Source organism: Macaca thibetana, chromosome 15 (genome assembly GCF_024542745.1).
Source record: "Macaca thibetana thibetana isolate TM-01 chromosome 15, ASM2454274v1, whole genome shotgun sequence".
Lineage (NCBI taxonomy): Eukaryota > Metazoa > Chordata > Mammalia > Primates > Cercopithecidae > Macaca > Macaca thibetana.
This window is the reverse complement of record NC_065592.1, coordinates 45,071,962-45,091,237: the sequence shown is the minus strand read 5'-3', so window position 1 is coordinate 45,091,237 and position 19,276 is coordinate 45,071,962. Positions and strand designations below refer to the sequence as shown.

The 19,276-nt window shown below is 36.3% G+C and overlaps 6 protein-coding genes across 7 annotated transcripts in view; 3 read left to right on the top strand and 3 right to left on the bottom strand.

The window, feature by feature from the left end:
• The window catches only part of HINT2 (histidine triad nucleotide binding protein 2), a 546,951-nt gene that overhangs the window by 282,381 nt on the left and 245,294 nt on the right, over nt 1-19,276 (bottom strand). The window lies entirely within an intron of this gene.
• The window catches only part of CLTA (clathrin light chain A), a 429,778-nt gene that overhangs the window by 255,420 nt on the left and 155,082 nt on the right, over nt 1-19,276 (top strand). The window lies entirely within an intron of this gene.
• Nucleotides 1-19,276, bottom strand: part of SPAG8 (sperm associated antigen 8) — a 454,367-nt gene that overhangs the window by 285,552 nt on the left and 149,539 nt on the right. The gene's annotated exons all lie outside the window — the stretch shown is intronic.
• The window catches only part of GLIPR2 (GLI pathogenesis related 2), a 126,430-nt gene that overhangs the window by 2,170 nt on the left and 104,984 nt on the right, over nt 1-19,276 (top strand). The window lies entirely within an intron of this gene.
• The window catches only part of TLN1 (talin 1), a 501,447-nt gene that overhangs the window by 395,890 nt on the left and 86,281 nt on the right, over nt 1-19,276 (bottom strand). The window lies entirely within an intron of this gene.
• RECK (reversion inducing cysteine rich protein with kazal motifs) overlaps nt 1-19,276 on the top strand; it is a 394,564-nt gene that overhangs the window by 303,788 nt on the left and 71,500 nt on the right. Inside the window, exons 2-3 of one of the 2 annotated variants that reach the window (XM_050762080.1) lie at nt 13,640-13,698; nt 18,839-18,872. In XM_050762080.1, the coding sequence (XP_050618037.1) occupies nt 13,685-13,698; nt 18,839-18,872 (48 nt within the window). In that variant the 5' untranslated portion in view covers nt 13,640-13,684. The remainder of the gene's footprint in view (nt 1-13,639; nt 13,699-18,838; nt 18,873-19,276) is intronic. The other variant, XM_050762079.1, reaches the window with a different exon arrangement.

Below are 19,276 nucleotides of genomic sequence, written 5' to 3'. Positions count from 1 at the left end.
TTAGCTTTAATCTCTTTGTGCTCAAATAGCCACATTATTATAAATGGTACCTCACAGATTTTGTTATGAGAATTAATCGAGTTAATACATGTCCAGCATTTAGCATAGTAAGCACTGAAATGTTAGCTATTAAGTATGTTTGGGAAATACTGCACATGGTACCCTGTCTTATAAATTCACAAAACACATTAGATTCACAATAAAGGGTCCAAGGATTCCTATGGTAAAACAAACAAACAAACAAAACAAGAAACTTTTTTGCCAGGGGAATGGCAGTAATTGCTAATGAGTATGAAGTTTCTTTTGGGAATAATGAAAATGTTCTAAAATTAGATAGTGGTGATAGCTACACAACTCTGTGAATATACTAAAAACAACTGAATTGTACACATTAAAAGGGTTAATTTCATGGTATACAAATTGTATCTCAATAAAGTTGTTACAGAAAGAAACTTGTTTGCTCATAAACTTCTTTTTTTCTTCATAACACCTAAAGCACACTTCAGAAAACAGTGGGTTAGTTGATTTCTAAAGGCCCTTCTAAGTAAATTCATGACAACATATAGTTTGCATTGTTTGATAAAAAGAAAAAAAAGATTCCAAGTTTGATCTACAGGTGAGACATGTTCCTTATACTAAATTCTAGGAAGCATATATTGCCTGGTTCCTTACATAAAGGACATTGAGTAATATAATGGACAGAGGTTTCCACTGTGAATTGTAGAAAGCATAGAAAATGCTTTTCAATCCTAAACAGAATTAAGAACAGAATATAAAATTTTATTTCAGTGAAGGCTTTGCTTGTATTCCTTCTCAGTCTTCCTACCCCTCTCCTTAACCACATCCAAGACTGGGTACTTCTGGCTCCCGTGGTATAAGGCTTTGCAGGTTATTGACCCTCTCTACTATACAGCTTTGCAAATCTTATCTACCTTGATTATTCTTGCTCCTGGGGGATGGAAAGTGTGAAAGTGAAATGATTTTCTCTTTGGAGGATGAGAAGGGACCCTATCCTGCAGTATCAGCATTGTGTGTCATGGCACCTGATAATGGCTCTATTTTTATGTAAGTTGCTTTGTAATAGTACAAAAGAGGGAAGGATATAACCTTAAGGGCCAGGTTTCAGTAAATTGACATTTAAGGAATTGTGTAATAGCAAGCCTAGAATCCAGAAGAAGAATGTAATGAATTTTAAGTTAGAAAAAGCAAACGCCTATCTGGAGCAAAGTAGTAAGAAATAAATTCTCCTACCAAAGAAGTATCTTGGCCCACACTGTAGAAAGAGCTAGAATTGGTGATAGACCAGACATGACAGTTTATTCTGGTATGCAGCTAAAAGTTTCTGTCTGGCATCCATAAATTTAAGCAATCTTTCATTAATCATACTTTTCACCCTGTGCCACTTACAGAAGAAAGGGGGAAGAGGTCAAGGAGTTTATTTTTACATATTATAAATGTGGTCTTTAAAAGAACAAAAGAGATACTATGAGGTTTGTTTATCCAAAGACTACTATATGAGTACTTATTATGTGTCAGGCACTGTTCCAGGTGCAGAGCTGCTGCTCCAAGGAGCTTACATTCTAGGAGAGAGGTGATAGACCATAAATAGATAAATACATAACAAAATGATTTCTAGGTATGATAAGGATGCTATGAAGGAACTAAACCCAAATGGCTAACAGAGAATTGTGTGAGTGGAGTGGGAGTAGTTCTTTATGTAAAAGAACTTCAAAAGAGTTTGTAAGAGCTGCCTCTTTGAGAAGGTGAAGTTTAGAACTGAGATCTGAAGGCTGAGAAGGTGGTGGACATTCTTATGAAAGACAGGGGTGAGGTCCAGGAAGTGCAGAAGCCTTAAGGCATAAGGAACAGAAGGTTATATGGTTGGAATATAGTGACCAACAGAGTGTGCTAGGGCTAGATGGTGCGGAGCCTTGCAAAAAACTGCATAAGGATTATGGATTTTATTCTGTGCACAGATAGAAACCAATAGAGTTTTAAGTAAAACTGGTATGATTTTATTTCTATTTTAGGTCACTCTTGCTGCTGAATGAAAAAAAATTATCGTAGTGAGTAAGAGTATAAGCAGGATGTCTGGAAGGCCATTGCACTAGTTCAAGCAGGAGTTAAGGGTTGACTCAAGAGTAGAGTGGTGTGGAGATAGGAGAGGGGATATTTAAAATATATTGCTGATGGATTGGATGTGGGAAGTGAGGGAAGAAGGAATTAAGGATTACTCATAGGTTTTCTTTGTCGTAATTTAATAAAAGTTGATGCCATTTACTGAAGTAGGGAAGATGGAGGAAAAGCATTTTGGAGGAGGGTCTGAAGGTAAGGAAAGGAGAGAATAAAAAGTTCTATTTTGTACGTTTAGGGTGAATATTAGTAATAATTACACTAGGTCCATTGCTTATTAAGCCAAGTTCCATACCTGTGAGTAATCCATTCAGCAAATATTTATTAAGTTATTAATACTGACAGACACTGTGATAGGAAGAGGTATAAAGTGGTAAGCAAAAATAAGGGCTTAAGTTTAGTGGGAAATTCAGACAGGAAATATCACCCCAAAATGTATAATACCTACATTGCTAATATGTGGTTATATTAGTACATACCTATTTATATCCTAAATCTGAAGAATATATTTGAGGAAAAGGCATGTGGTTTCATCAGGTATATAGCACATAGTATGATGGATGCTGTAAAGCACATAGATAACTCGAACAATACTGTAAGTGGAGTATTAAGAGATGTGTTCTGACCATGAGATAATTGAGAGCTACACTTTTAGATCCTTTGTTTAGAGATGGGAGCCCTGCCGCAGAGTGGGGAAGAGAATTATCTAAGAGTACTGACTGTTAGCGTCTGGGAAGAGGACTTCAGAAGAGTCATTTGCTTTAGTTGTTTCATAATGATGAATGTCTAGGTTACGGCTCTTTTGACTCTAAGGAACAAAACCCCAAATAAGTCAGGGTTAGGGAGCTGGTTATATAGCATTTAACAGGAAATCACATGGAAAGCCAAGGGTAGGAAATTCAGCACATCTCTACCTCAGGGACTGCTACAGGAACTAGAAAGTTGACAGGAACCAAGACTGAGAGGAAATTAGACTTCCTATGTGTTTTTTTAGAGACAGTCTGTATCTCACATAGCTTCTCTCTGTGCATCTCTTCCAGTTTCCTCTCTCCCTCAATCAGCTTCCTTTTTTTTTTTTTTTTTTTTTTTGCACATGGTTTCCACACTCATAAAATGTCAGCTTCCCAGCCCCAGCTCTTCTTCTTGACCTTGTAGCTGCAGAGCCCACCACCAACTGGCTGCCTGCCTCTTACCTGAGTGTATGATTTTGTCCAATTTATCTTTTGATTTAAAAATCATATGATGTTTTCTAAATTATAGGTGAGTTACCATATGAAATATGGTACTGAAGTAGTATTAATATAGTAAGAGAAAATTTTTTGTACTTTTTTCCTGTTAAAAAGGCATTGTATAACTACAGGATATTACTACTTTTTAAAAATAGGTTTTAGGGGAACAGGTGTTGTTTGGTTACATGAATAAGTTCTTTAGTGGTGATTTCTGAGATTTTGGTGCACCCATCACTAAAATGTACCCAGTGTGTAGTCTTATCCCTCACCCCCCACTCACTCTTTCCCTGCCGCCACTGAGTCCCCAAAGTCTATTTTATTGTTCTTATGCCTTTGTGTCCTCATAGCTTAGCTGCCATTTATAAGTAAGAACATACAATGTTTGGTTTTTCATTCGTGGGTTACTTCACTTAGAATAATGGTCTCCAACTCCATACAGGTTGCTGCAAATGCCATTATTTCATTCGTTTTTATGGCTGAGTAGTATTCCATGGTGTGTGTCTCTGTGTGTGTGCATGTGTGTGTGTGTGTGTACACACATATACTACATTTTCTTTATCCAATGGGCATTTGGGCTGATTCCATATTTTTGCAGTTGCTAATTGTGCTGCTACACACATGTACCACATTTTCTTTATCCACTTGTTGATCTGTGGGCATTTGGGCTGGTTCCATATTTTTGCAGTTGCTAATTGTGCTGCTATAAGCATGAATGTGCAAGTGTCTTTTTCATATGACTTCTTTTCCTCTGGATAAATAGCTAGTAGTGGGATTGCTGGGTCAAATGGTAGATCTATTTTTAGTTCTTTAAGGAATCTCCCTACTGTTTTCCATAGTGGTTGTACTGGTTTACATTCCTACCAGCAATGTAAAAGTGTTCCCTTTTCACCACATCCACTCCAACATCTGTTATTTTTAAATTTTTAATTATGACCATTCTTGCAGGAGTAAGGTTTTGATTTGCATTTCCTTGGTAATTAGTGATGTTGAGCATTTTTTCATGTTTGTTGGCCATTTGTATATCTGCTTTTGAGACTGCCTATTCATATCCTTAGCCCACTTTTTAATGGATTGTTTTTTTCTTGCTGATTTGTCTGAGTTCCTTGTAGATTCTGGATGTTAGTCCTTTGTCAGATGCATAGTTTGCAAAGATTTTCTCCCAGTTTGTGGGTTGTCTGTTTATTCTGCTGATTATTTCTTTTGCTGTGCAGAAGCTTTTTAGTTTAATTAAGTCCCATGTATTTATCTTTGATTTTGTTGCTTTTGCTTTAGGGTTCTCCGTCATAAAGTCTTTACCTAATTCAATGTCTAGATGGGTTTTGCCGATGTTATCTTCTAGAATTTTTATGGTTTCATGTCTTAGAATTAAGTCTTTGATCAGTCTTGAGTTGATTTTTGTATGAGGTGAGAGACGAGAATCCAGTTTCATTCTTCTATATAGAGTTTGCCAATTATCCCAGCACTATTTGTTGAGTAGGATGCCCTTTCCCCACTTTACGTTTTTGTTTGTTTTATCAAAGATCAGTTGGCTGTAAGTATTTGGGTTTATTTCTGGGTTCTGTATTCTGTTCTTGTGTGCCTATTTTTATACCAGTACCATACTGTTTTGGTGACTACAGCCTTATAGTGTAATTCGAAGCTTCCATATGAATTTTAGGATTGAAATTGAAATTTTAGGAACTAGAATTGTTTTTTCTAGTTCTGTGAAGAATGATGATGGTATTTTGATGGGAATTGCATTGAATTTGTCTATTGCTTGTGGCAGTATGGTCATTTTGAGAATATTGATTCTACCCATCCATGAGCATGGGATATGTTTCCATTTGTTTGTGTTGTCTGTGATTTCTTTCAGCAGTGTTTTGTAATTTTCCTTGTAGAAGTCTTTCACCTCCTTGGTTAGGTATATTCCTAAGTATTTTTGTTTTATTTTTTGCAGCTATTATAAAAGAGGTTGAGTTCTTGATTTGATTCTCAGAGTGTCACTGTTGGTGTATAGCAATGCTACTGATTTTATACCTTGATTTTGTATCCTGAAACTATTGAATTCATTTATCAGATCTAGGAGCTTTTTGGATGAGTCTTTAGGGTTTTCTAGGTATACGAACATATAGTCAGCAAACAGCAACAGCTTGACTTCCTCTTTACCAATTTGGATGCCCTTGATTTCTTTCTCTTGTCTATTTGTTCTGGCTGGGACTTCCATTATTCCTTATTAATCAATGAATCTAATTTTTGAGCTGAGCACTGTGCTAATTGTACCAAGAAGCTTACAGTCAATCTGGGGATACCAAGAGAACCCACATGAAATGATTAGAGAAGAGTTAAGTGTTAAAGTTTCCAACTCTCACTAGAATAGTAAGGCCTTAAATAACAAAAAACATCAACAAGGCCTAGAGTTGTTGGAGAAGAAAGGCTTACTAAGAATTAAGACAGTAGTTAAGCCTTGCAATATGTTTGGAGTCAGCAGGAAGTGGGCATCAAGCATTTCAGTCAGAGGACTGTGTTCTAGGTAAGTGTAGATTTTCTTTGCTAAAAGTAATAGAAGTTTAGGGAAGGGAAGGCTAGAGAAAGACTTTGAAATTTTAGAATTGGAATAGCAGGAAGCCATTGTAGGCCCTTGATTAGAAAAGTGATGTCATGAAAGGTCTGTTAAAAAAAGTAATCTGGCAGTCATATTGGTACTACAATTGACTTAATATAATTGGCTGATGCAGCAGTGCAATATGAGGCAAGCAGTGGAGAAGGATATCTGTAACTTGCAAATGATTCGGGAAAAAAACAAAATATGTATTTATCCATACATACATACAGATAGATACGGCAGTATGACAAGAAGTTAGCAATGTTGAATCGAGGTGGTGGGTATGTGGGTAATCCTCTCACTATTTGGCTCTTCCTCGGCTGACTGTATACTTTATCTGTCATGCAGTATATCTGACATGCAGATATACCCACATGTATATTTTTAAAGGGTTAAATGTGACAATTGCATGAATGTATTTATAAGTTAAAGTTGCAGTTCTCATTTAAATGTTTTTTAAGTGATTGTCGTTTTCCAAGTTGTTTTGAAAATAAATATTTGATTAAAAATAAGATTTTACATTAAAAAAGATTTTTAAATTAATTTTTAAAATTCAGAATGACCTTTTTCCAGTATCAACTCAGATTTAGTTTTTTCTCCTGAAGTGTGTAATACACAATGCATGTGCACGCACACACATCTATGTATGTATATGTGTGTGTATATATATTTATACACATACACACTGTTTTAGTTGTTCTTTAGGAAGACGTTAATTAGAGGGAATCTCTTTTTTTTTTTTTTTTTTAAGGAAACACGAATGGCTTTTCATTAGCCAACTGAATTATAGCTTTTGTGAGACATCTGTGGCAAAATCCCTTTTAACTTCAAAAATCTTATAATTCTATGGATGTTTCTTAGTTTTGGATTAGGGTGTATATTTGTTTTTTTAAAGCTAGTTGGCTTTAGAAGCTGCGTTTTTCTGCATGTGGCTGGAGCATGTGCTTCCTGCTTACTTGCCTGTCTTTAGTATACACATGGCCAAAACCAGCAGCTGAAACTTGATGTTTCTAATTATTGGATAATTCTGCTTGCTTATTTTCAGGCTACACTAATACCTTTTTAAGCCCAAAAAATGTGGCCTTTAGTAATCAATTTTTAATTTTTATTAATTTTATAATCACGGACTTTTGGAATAAGAATGCAAGATATGACACTCATACTGATGTCTTTAATGAGGATAACACTGTGTTTTTTATTTTCATCATAGCAGTGTCACATTTTATTTTGAACTGTTCCATCTTTATCTGTTCAATTCCACTTTACGAGAATAAGCAGAGTTTTAAACTATTATTCTTGAAGAATATATTAGGATCAAATTATAAACCCAGAATATATCTAGAACTCATTATCTTCTCTTATAGAACGCATTAGGCCTGGCAGAGTTTTGTTTTGTTTTGTTTTTTTGTACTGTAATGTTGAATGACCCAATTAATCCCTTTTAGTTGCTCTGAAAAAGATAGACCCTTAATTTTCACATTAATTGCATTTGAATTCTTCTCCCATTCATAACAAAATCATATGAATGGATGCCTATTTGTAGACATTTATTTCTTGAAAAATATGCAATGTTAAATATTCTAATAAGCTTTTACTATTTCAAAGAAAGAAAAATGTGTGCTGATACAATAATGGCTAAGGGTAAGAAGAGAGTGTAGAAAATGTGATGGAGCAGAGGTCCCCTGTCCTGTTCGTGGAGAGTGGCAATCCTCTCAAGGGAAGACATACGCGGTTATAGAAGAACGTTTGGTTGGGAGAGGGAGAGGAGTTACTACCAGAAGACTTTAGGCTGCCCCCTTTCATCGCATTTTGTCAGAAGTATCAAAAAGTCTTTTGGAAAGACTAGAAGGAATATATGCCAAAATGTCAACAGATGTTGTGGCAGGACAGTGGAAATATAATTTTTCTTTTTCTTCTTGTTTTCCAAATTTTTGAGGTTTTTTAAATGAAAAAAAGAATTGTTTTAAAAACTTAACTTTGAGGGATACTCCCCTATAAATTTGACCTTCACCATTAAATAGGAAAAAAGGCTTTTATAGTTATATTTTAGTAAAACCTCTGCTATAAAAAAAACTGCTAGTTGCGTTTTAATTATAACACATTTTGTGTTTCTGTTCTAAATAGACCTTTGCTCTGAGAAACTGTTTTTCAAAAATCCCTAGGCCCAAATCAGACTCCTCTCTGCCTGATTGTTTACTTTTTGCTGAGCCTTTTTCTGTTTATTGGGACCATATGTTATCCTGAATTATCTTTGCTTACCACCAGCAGGATTTTCTGCCCTCATATGACCTTTGTGTTAGAGGCTACTAGTAGAAAGTGCGAACTTCTAGAGCTCTTCGAAAGAGCGCATCAGTGTCACTCAGGAGAGCCTTTTTTCCTGACTATCCTCCCAATCTAATGAGGGTAGAGACATAGCAGAGTCTTAGGAGATGGATGTAGTTTGGTGTGGCATTGCAGAGGAGTTGTTATAAGAAAGCTTCGGCCAGGTGTGGCGGCTCATGCCTGTAATCCCAGCACTTTGGGAGGCCAAGGCGGGCGGATCACTTGAGGCCAGAAGTTCAAGACCAGCCCAGACAACATGGCAAAACCCCATCTCTACTAAAAATACAACAGTTAGCCAGGCACGGTGGTACACTCCTGTAATCCCAGCGATTAATACTTGGGAGGCTGAGGCACAAGAATCACTTGAAGGTGGAGGTTGTAGTGAGCCAAGATGGCACCACTCCAGCCTGGGTGACAGCACGAGACTCTCAAAAAAAAAAAGAAAAGAAAAGAAAACAAACCCTCATGAGTGCTTCAGTCCTCCTTTGTGTTAGCCCTTCATAGAAAGTAACTACAAACTTACTGCAATCAAGTTACATTTTTTTCCTTCTGAAATGTAGTGAAATTTTTATGTGTTCTTCAGAATTTTGTAAACCAAATGTTTAGAACTTCAAGACACGTTTTGACATAGAAATAGTGTTAGAAAGCCAGTCTCAAAAAAAAAAAAAAAAAAAAAAAGCCAGCCCCACAACAGTCTTTTATGAAACTAAACTATAGTAATATGGCAGTAACATCCTAGACCCTGTCATTGTTTTATGGAAAAATGATTTCCAATTTCAAACTTAGAAACCTGGTTGGTAAGATCTGAAGAGGACTTCTTTTATTCATTTGTTTATTCATTCATTTCTCCTCAATACCAATTACTTTTATCTAATATGTGTACGGAAGTTGTATAGATTTCATTTGAAGAGAGGATTATGTTGCATACACACCACAGACACACAGGTTAAATATATATAAATATAAAAACGGGTGTTTTAAACCATTGTACCAGATCTACCTGCCTGAAATGTAGTATTTTTCCCTCCTGTGTCTTTTGACTTGCCAATTCTAGACAGCTGCTGACCATTCCAACTCTATCCTCTTTTCAGTCTTCTGCACTCTACAATAGTTACATGCCTCTGATGATTATCACTATAGCCAATTTATTAATTCCTCTGGAGCCATAATGCTGCTTGGCAACCTTTTTCCTTTTCTCTAATTTGACATTTCTTTCTCTAAGTTGATGAAGCAGTGTTGTTTTGAACACAGGTTTGAGAAACATATTTATAGTTGTTTCCTTTCTCTGTTTTCCAAAGTGACTGTTTCAGATCTCTATAATTTCAACCCAAGCCCCCAACCTTATCTCAGCCCTATTTATTTTCAGATCTAATCACTATTTCACTGAGAAAATGAGATGCTGTCAATTTCCCTGTTAATTTATCGGTGTCCTTGAATTCTTTACTCTTGTCTAGATTTTGTCCTACTACCAAATGGTAACCTGGGTGAAGTTAGAGAGCATAACTTTTGTTCACTATTGTATCCCTATTCCTAAACACAATGCCTCTTTTTAAAATCCACATACCCTTCTAGGAACCACCTCGTTTCTCTATATTCTGTTTTACTTCCAACTGGATATAATATAATATAATTCAGTTCTGCCACCCAGAATCAGCATCTATCCCTCAAGTTAAAGGGCATGGCCCCCAACAAGATTGCCCTTACTCCAGACACTAGTTTCAGTTCAAGGGTCCCCAGGCCACCCACACTTTTGACCAACTGGCTATAAATCCAGGGTTCCCATGACCCCCTCAGGTTCAATAATTTGCTAGACCAACTCACAGAACCCTGGGAAGCACTATACTTTAAATAATGGTTTTAATATAAAGGGTACGATTCAGGAGGACCAGCCAAATAAAGAGCGTCATAGGGTAAAATCTAGGAGGGAATGCAGAGCTTCTGTGTCCTCTTGTGGAATCAGATGCATCATCTTCCCAGTACATCAATGTGTTCAACCAGAAAAGCTCCACTGAGCTTCTATGTCCAGAGTTTTGATTGGGGTTTCATTACATAGGCATACTTGATTGAATTATTGGTCATATGGTTGAGATCAATCTGCAGTCCCCCTTCAATCCCTGGAAGTTGGGAGGTCAGATTGATACCATGTGGCTAAAAGCCCCACCAGCTCTTTAAACACATGGCTGTTCTTTCTAGTGTTGCCAGCCATCCTGAAACTATTTATTTAGGTCAGGGGTGTCTAATCTTTTGGCTTCCCTGAGCCACATTGGAAGAATTGTCTTGTGCCACACATAAAACACACTAACACTAATGATAGCTAATGAGCTGCAAAAAAAAAAAAGTTTTAAGAAAGTTTACCAATTTGTGTTGAACCACATTCAAAGCTGGGCCTGGGCTACATGGGCCACCGTTTGGGCAAGCTTGATAGGTGAGACCGTGGGTCACCTTATTAGCATGACAGAGGCACTCCTATTACTCACGAAATTCCGATGATTTAGAGTCTCCCTCCCAGGAACCAGGGAGAAAGGCCAGTCAGATTATTGATTATACAACATTCTACAACTGCTCAAAAGTAGAATTCCTCAAAAGAATTGTCTGTATTTTCTTTTCTTGAATTCTCTCTTGAACTCACTTCAGTCAGGCTTTTGCCCTTTATTTCACATTGATGACACTTATTTAAGGTCATCATCAGTATCTTTCACATTGCCAAATACTGTGATCAGTTTGAAATCCTCTTTACTTGATAGCAGTATCTAACATGGTTAACATCTTCTTGAAACATTTAATTTGGCTTTTTGGATACCATTCTTTCTCTTAATTATCTTCACATACATTGATCACTGTCACCTGTCTCTGAAGGATGGAATGCAGTGCTCAGTTCTCAGATCCCGTCGCTCCCAGATGCCATCGTGGCTTTAAATATCATCTACATAGTGTGACTCCCAAATTCCCATCTCCAGTTTGGAGTCTTCTCGAACTCATATATTCAACTCCCTACTCAGTATATTCTTTTAGATATATAATAGGCATCTCAAAATTATATCTAAAACTGAATTTCTAATCATCTCTCTGTCTCTCTGAGATCTCCTCCCTTAGTCTTTTCCATTTCAGTTAATGGTATTTCTAGATATTTGTGTTTTCCCACTTTCTTGGACCAAAAACCTTAGAGTCGTTCTTAATTCTTTTTCTTCCATGTTTCACTTCCAATCCATTAGCATATCCTGTCAGCTTTATAGTCATAATATATCCAGATTCGGACTACTTAATACCATCTCCACTGCTTCCACCCTCGTTGAAGACACTACAGTCTCTTATCAAGACTACTGCAATAGCTTATTAGTGTTTCCTCCCTTAGTCCTATGTATTATATTTTTAACACAGGAACCAGAGTGGTCTTTTTAAAATGTTATTCTGATTATGACATACTGCTCAGAACCCGTTAGTGGTTTTCCATCCTTCTCAGAGTAAAAGCCAAAGTTCATAACGATGGCCTATAGAGACCTGTATGATCTGGTCCCCCTCTCTCATTGCATTATGTCCTACTCTACGGTAGAGTAGGACATTCTTTTCTAGCCACACTCTTTGCTCTTCTTTGAACACACCAGAAACTTTGCACTTGCTGTTTCCGCCTTTTGGAAAATTCATTGTGGCTTGTTCCCTTACTTTAAGGTATCTGCTTGAGTGACATCTTTTCAGTGAAGCCTTCCTAGCCTGCCCTATAAAATACCCACTCACTCCCACACACACATCCTCCTTACTCTTTAACCGGCTTTATTATTACCATAACATTTACCACCATTTCACATTCATATTCTCTCTCTCTGTCTCCATATATGTGTGTGTGTGTATGGATACATATATAGTTTAATATCTGCTCTTTAATGTAATCTTCAAGAGGCCAGAGACTTATGTTTTTTTTCAATGAATGATCAATGCCTAGTACTTAAGTTGCTCATAAAATTTTTTGAGTTAATAAATATCTTGGAAGAAGAAATATTCCCTGTTTCTTTCCAGGGATAGTGCCTTCTCATATACACTTGGTTTTATCCCCTTTGGAGTCCTCTTGAGACTTGTTCTGTCAGAGGAACATTAGCTCTCTACTGCTCTTTTCTGTCTGTAAAGAAGGTAAAGTCTTTTCCACTCTGAAAAAGGGGGAAAACTTGTAACCTTGCATCTTTGTATAATTACTACTCTTTTTCCTTCCCATCGCCGCTAGACTTCTTATGACTCTATTTTTGATGTCTGTACTTCCTCACCTGTGGTTTACACCTTAATATCATTCACTTCTACCAGTTCCATAGAAAGTGCCTGTAAAGCTAATTAGTAAACCCATTTCCTTTTTTCATTCTTCCGTCTAACTTGACTCTTGTGGTGCATGACACTATTCCTTCTCCTCTGATGCCACTCTCATGGTTAACCAATCTTTCTGACTCTTCCATCTCAGTCTCTTTCCTTTCTTGCCATATCTCAGATGTTGCTCTTCTTTAGAATCTGGTGCTATATTCTCTTCTCACTAGAAACTCTCCCTAGACAATAGCATTCATTTCCATATACTCCTTTATGTTGATGAGTTCCAAATTTGGATCTTTAGGCTTGGCTTTACCTGAATTCCAGGCCTGAATTTCTGACTTTACTGGAATTTCCACCAGGATATTCTGTAGGAACCTCAGATTCACATGCTCAAAACAAAATTCACTATCTTTTTATCAGTTGACTTTTTATTATTGGTTTAATAATAGCTCTAGTCCATATGGTAATTGTAAGGATTAGATAAGAAAAAATAGCTGGGCGCGGTAGCTCACGCGTGTGATTCCAGCACTTTGGGAGGCTGAGGCGGGTGGATCACGAGGTCAGGAGATCGAGACCATCCTGGCTAACACGGTCAAACCGTGTCTCTACTAAAAATACAAAAAATCAGCCGGGCGTGGTGGTGGGTGCCTATAGTCCCAGCTACTTGGAAGGCTGAGGCAGGAGAATGGCGTGAATCCGGGAGGCAGAGCTTGCAGTGAGCCAAGATCGCGCTACTGCACTCCAGCCTGGGCAACAGAGCGAGACTCCATCTCAAAAAAAAAAAAAAGAAAATGCATACAACAAACTTACTCAAATTCTGGGACATAGAAAGCACACACTAAATAGTAGCTATTATTATTACATGACAGTCTCCCCTGTTAGACTGCAAGCTTCTTGAGGACAGGGACCATGTCCTCAAACCTAACACTGTCCTTTACTTGTAATAGGTGCTCAGTAAAGGTTTGTTGAGTTAAAATGAGTAATGATAATAATAATCTACCGAATAAATGGTTTGTGTAACCATCTGAATTAGCTTAGTCATCTTGTTTAACAGTGGAACATTTGATGTTTATTTTTTTCTCCCTAGGTGCATTGTGTTGTAATCATTCAAAGGATAACCAAATGTGCCGTGATGTATGTGAACAGGTAAGATTGCATAATAATTACAGAGGCAACCAGACACAGTGGTTCATGCCTGTAATCCCAGCACTTTGGGAGACCAGGGTGGGAAGATTGCTTAAGGCCAGGGGTTCAGGACCAGCCAGGACAACATAGCAAGACCCCTGTCTCTAAAAAAATATAAATAAATAAATAAAATTATAGAGGCCACTAGTTATACAACTATTTATTAAGTATAATTGTTTTTGGAGAAGTCTGTTGTATAGTACCTTAATTAATTGTCCAGGGTTCACATCACCAATAATGGGGCAAAGTAACTGTCTCCTGACGTGATACACTGAGAAGGAAAATATTATAGAATTCCTGCCAAAAATGTGTAATTTGAATTATGAAGAAATAATTGGGCAAACCCAGTTTGAGGAATATTCCTCAAAACATCAATGTGTACTCTTTAAAAATGTCAGTGTTACAAAAACAAAGAATGACTAGTTAATGGGTGCAGCACACCAACATGACACATGTATACATATGTAACAAACCTACACATTGTGCACATGTACCCTAGAACTTAAAGCATAATAAAAAGAAAATGCAAAATAAAATAAAATAAAATGCTAAAAAAAAATAAAGGCTAAGAAGCTGTTACAGATTAAAGGAAACTAAAGAGATGTGACAACAAAATGCAATATGCGATCCTGGATTGGATCCTGGAATGAAAGAAAATTGCTATAAAGGACATTATCAGGATAAATTGGTAAAATATGAATATAGATTGGATATTAAATAATAGTATTATACCAATACTGTGGTTCTGAATTTGGTGATTATATTGTGGTTGGGTATGATGGTGTCCTTGTTCTTAGGAGATACATGCTAGGATTTAGAAATGAATGAACATAATGTCTATAACAAATTCTAACATAGTCCTTCAAAATAATACTGTGTAATAATAATTTGTGTATATAGAGAGAGAATTAAAGCAAATGTTGCACAGTGTTAAGGATGGGTGCATCTTGATGAAGACCATGTAGGTATTCATTGTACTATTCTTAAAAGTTGTCTGTAGGTTTGAATTTTTCTGGTTGAACCTGTTTATGAAAGTTCCACTGAAGCACTACCCATTCATAAAGTCCTACCTTTCTTTCAGTCTTGGTCATGTATGCCTTAGCACTCCAGAAATAATAGTCTCAATCATCTTTTAGAGGAGTCTTCAAGTAATAACCTGGATCTTATTATTTTTAAAACTGAGAGAACTACTTAACTGGGACTATAACTTCTCATAAGCAATAATAATGTAGACGTAGAAAGATTTTGCAAGATATGGTCTGCTTATAAGACATGACACTGATTCAGTTCATCTAAATGGCTACTAGAGAATTCAGTGACATGTCAAATCACTGTTGCAAATTAAGTTTGCTGCACATTTACTGCCAGAAGAATAGCTTTTTAAAGCAAAAATGGCCCCTTAATGATATCATAAGGAAGCTTTTAAAGTAGCTCTGCTACTTTGGGAAACATGGCTTACCTGACTTTTCACTTTGTTTCTTGCTTTTTCTACTGATGTTCTATAGGGTGAATGATTTTTAGGAGGTATCTTGTAATGAGGCACCAGCAGCAGGCAAGGTCTAATTTCTTAAAATCTGGAATATTAGAAATTCTATAACTTAGCAAATTAATTGAATACTATAATCACCCTAATAAAGAACATTCTTCCCCAACCAAGTTTGTAACTAATTGAGAAATAAGGGAGATAGATCCAAAAATATTACTTTTATTACTGGTTACACAGATGTCGAATGTGACTTTTATCTCTAGGCACACACTAAGTGACAGAATTATACTTACTCCCAGAGAGGAGAGGTAAGGGCTGTGTTACATATGTTTACTTTCTCCTACCAAATTCAGTGGTCAGCTGAGTCAACCATCCTGATCATGGGAGAAGTGTTATCAGGGGTGTGGAGAGAGACCAGGGCTGTTAAAACTCATAGAGCTCACTTCAAAGAGAAGGAAATGCTGTGAGTGAGGAATCATTATTTCTTCAACCAGTAGGGAATGCAGACAGGATGGAGTCTTCATGACATTTTGATTTTGAACTGAGTAAACAGCATTCTTGATGACTCTAGGAGGTTAGGGAAAAGATTTGGTTTGAGGAGAAGGTGATCTGTTGAATTATCATGAAAACCACTATGTGGGCCGGGCGCGGTGGCTCAAGCCTGTAATCCCAGCACTTTGGGAGGCCGAAACGGGCGGATCACGAGGTCAGGAGATCGAGACCATCCTGGCTAACATGGTGAAACCCCGTCTCTACTAAAAAATACAAAAAACTAGCCGGGCGAGGTGGCGGGCGCCTGTAGTCCCAGCTACTCGGGAGGCTGAGGCAGGAGAATGGCGTGAACCCGGGAGGGCGGAGCTTGCAGTGAGCTGAGATCCGGCCACTGCACTCCAGCCTGGGTGACAGAGCGAGACTTCGTCTCAAAAAAAAAAAAAAAAAAAAAAAAAAGAAAACCACTATGTGAAGATAGGGATTTGGAATTAAAACTTTTGGAATTTGAATTTAGATAAGAAGTCAGGGCTGGTGGCTTGTAATATTCAGCAAAATACATGTGATGGTTTACAGTGAAACTGTCAACAAGTGTCAGATGCCAAAGAAAAGTCAAGGAGTTTGAGATCTGAGAAAAGACCCTTAGTTTTTGTTTGTTTGTTTGTTTTTTAAAAAGCCAGTTAGTGGAGATTCTAAAAACATCTCCCTGCAGCAGGGATTTTTGTTTGCTTTGTTTATGATGAATTACTTGGTGCCTAGAACAGTTAGAACAGTATCTAACACTCAAAACTCTCAATAAATATTTCTAGATTGAATGGAGCAGCGGAGCTAAAAGTCACACTGTAATCATTAAAAATTTTTTAATAAAAATATTTATAGTTATGTAATTTTTCAGACTTACAAAAATATATTCAGTTTTTGCATATGTCTTACCTGTATATATTATGAATTCCTTGAATATAGGGATCATGTCTTATTTGCCTATGTTGTACTCATGTCCCTGCTCATGCAAACTGATTAGTTAATATTTTTGAGTTGATTGGTGAAGAAATGGATACAATGAAAGGAAAAAGCTGTTAAAGTCAGTAAGTGCAGGAAGTAATGATTTGTTTCAAGATGAAACATTTTTACTTGTTTGAAGACAAAGGAAAAATGAGTTATGACAGAGAAAGGAGATAAGTATGGGTAAAAAACTTCTCAAAATTCAAGATTGTAAACCCTAGGATCTGATAACTTCTGCCTTGAGTGGCATACAAGTTTGGTTATTAAATTTTTTGCTCGGAGATGATTTGTATAATTATAGTATGTATTCTAGTATGTATTCTGAATAAGGATTCGTCTTTCTTTTTAAGTGTGATTACTAGTTGTTTAGCACAAAAAGTTACTTTATATTCAAGTCTACCTTATTATCTGAAAGTTTACATAGTACGTGCTGGTTTCTTTAAGCTAAATGTATTCCTAATAAGTATATGTTTATCAGTTTAATTCATTTGACTTTATAGAATCATAATTTTAGAGACAGAAGGGACCCAATAAATTATCTAACTTTTAAATTTTACTTATTAGCTATTCAGGAAACCAGAAATTGTGACCTAAATTTTATTTTACACTTTTCCCTAAGTGTCATGCCCTTTACTATATCTGTTTACATGCATTATTTCATTTAATTCTTACACCCAGCCCTTGAAAGAGGTATTGTCATTATTTGTATATTATAAGTAAAGAAATTGAAATATAGAAGACTTAAATAACTTACCAAGGCCCTAGCCAATAACTTAAGGAACAGGGACTCAGACTCAAATGTGTCTGATTACAAAGCCATACCCTTAGCCACCAGGATATAACTACTACTGTGAGGCCAAGTAGTTTGCCCAACGGTATTCAGAGTATATTTCCAACTCTCAGTTCCATATTCTTTTCATTGTTCTAACCTGTTTCAAGTGCTTGTAGTTTTTTTGCGCTTTGTTGTTGTTGTTGTTGTTGTTGTTGAGGGGAGATGGAATTGCAGAAAGAAGGTACGAGTGAGAGAGCGTAGCCTTCCCTGTGCTTTTTCCTAGTCTGCTACCAATGCCATATCTTTCATTTTTTCTTCCTCTTTCTCTTTTTCATTCTTTATCTTTCATTTTTGTCTTTTTCAATCGATTTTTCTTTCACTCTTCCTTTTATCTTTTTATAATAGAAAACTTTAAGTATATACAAAGGTAGAGAGAAAAGTGTAATAAACCCCCATATTCAGCTTCAACATTATTAAGTCATGACCAGTTGTGTTTCATTTAATTCTCTCTTTTTACTTTCCCCACTATATTGAGGCAAATTTATGTAGCAGCAAAATCTCAATTGTCATATTATTTGATACATAAATTTTCCGTTTGGAGCTACAAATGATAAGTCATTTAAAAAAGAGATAACCACAATACTGTTTTTACTTCTTTGAAAAGGTAATATTCAAAAATCTAGTTATTCAGATTTCTTAATTATTTTATAAAGTTTTTTTAGTTTGGATCAGAATTCAAGTGATATATATATATTGAAGTTGGTTATATGTTTTTTAAATATCTTTTGAACTGTAGGTTTCTCCTTGCAATGTATTTGATGAATTAATTTGGTCATTTGTCCTATAGAGTTTCCCATAGTCCAAACTTTGCTACTCACATCCCCCGGTGTCATTTAACGTTTTCCTCTTTCCTCTGTGTTTCCGCAGTTAGATTTAGAGCAGAGCTATCCAATGGCTCTTTCTACAATGATGAAAATATTCTAGACCTATATGGTAGCCACTAGCCACATGTGCCAGGTGAACACTTGAAATGTGCTTAAAGATACTGAGGAACCTTAATTTTTAATTTTATTTAATTTTACTTGATTTAAGTTTAAATACCCACACGTGGCTGACAGCTACCTTAGGAGACAGATCCAGAGGCTTAGTTTTGTTTAAGTCTTCCCCCCAAAATGTCTCTTTTTGTGATGCTAACAGTCTTTGTGATAATTGTCTAAATGCATTAATTCACTAGGGGTTGCAAAATAGTGATATTCTATCTCTTTTCACTTCTTAAATGTAGTTGGTAGTTTTGGAGGAAAATTGCTAATAAATAAGCTAACTGGAGATAAATCCTTTTTCATTGTCCATAGCATTCATGGATTTTACCGTCTCAGCTATTTGCAGGTAATCATGAAGGTCTGTCTGATATGTGTAATGATTTATTATTTACTGAAACACCATATTGTAATTGCATAACATCCTGTTTGGAAGTGAGCCATTTAGCTTGGTGAGTGAACCTTTGTCAGCTCATCAGCATCAATTAAAAAAAAAAAAATTTGTTTCTATCTTACAGCATTTTATGGAGAACTTATGTGCCATAATGCTGTTTACAAAGTTTATCTTCACCAGTATCACGGGTTTGATGACAGTCTGTTTTTCATTGTTATCAGTTGACTAAAAGCAATTTACAGAACAGTTTAGAATAAACTTATCTTTTTTTACTTCCTTGTCTCACTCTCTAACCCCCAGCCTCTAAACAGGTTGGTAGCCTGGGTTTCTCCACTTTTTTTGGTCAATAGAAAAGGGTC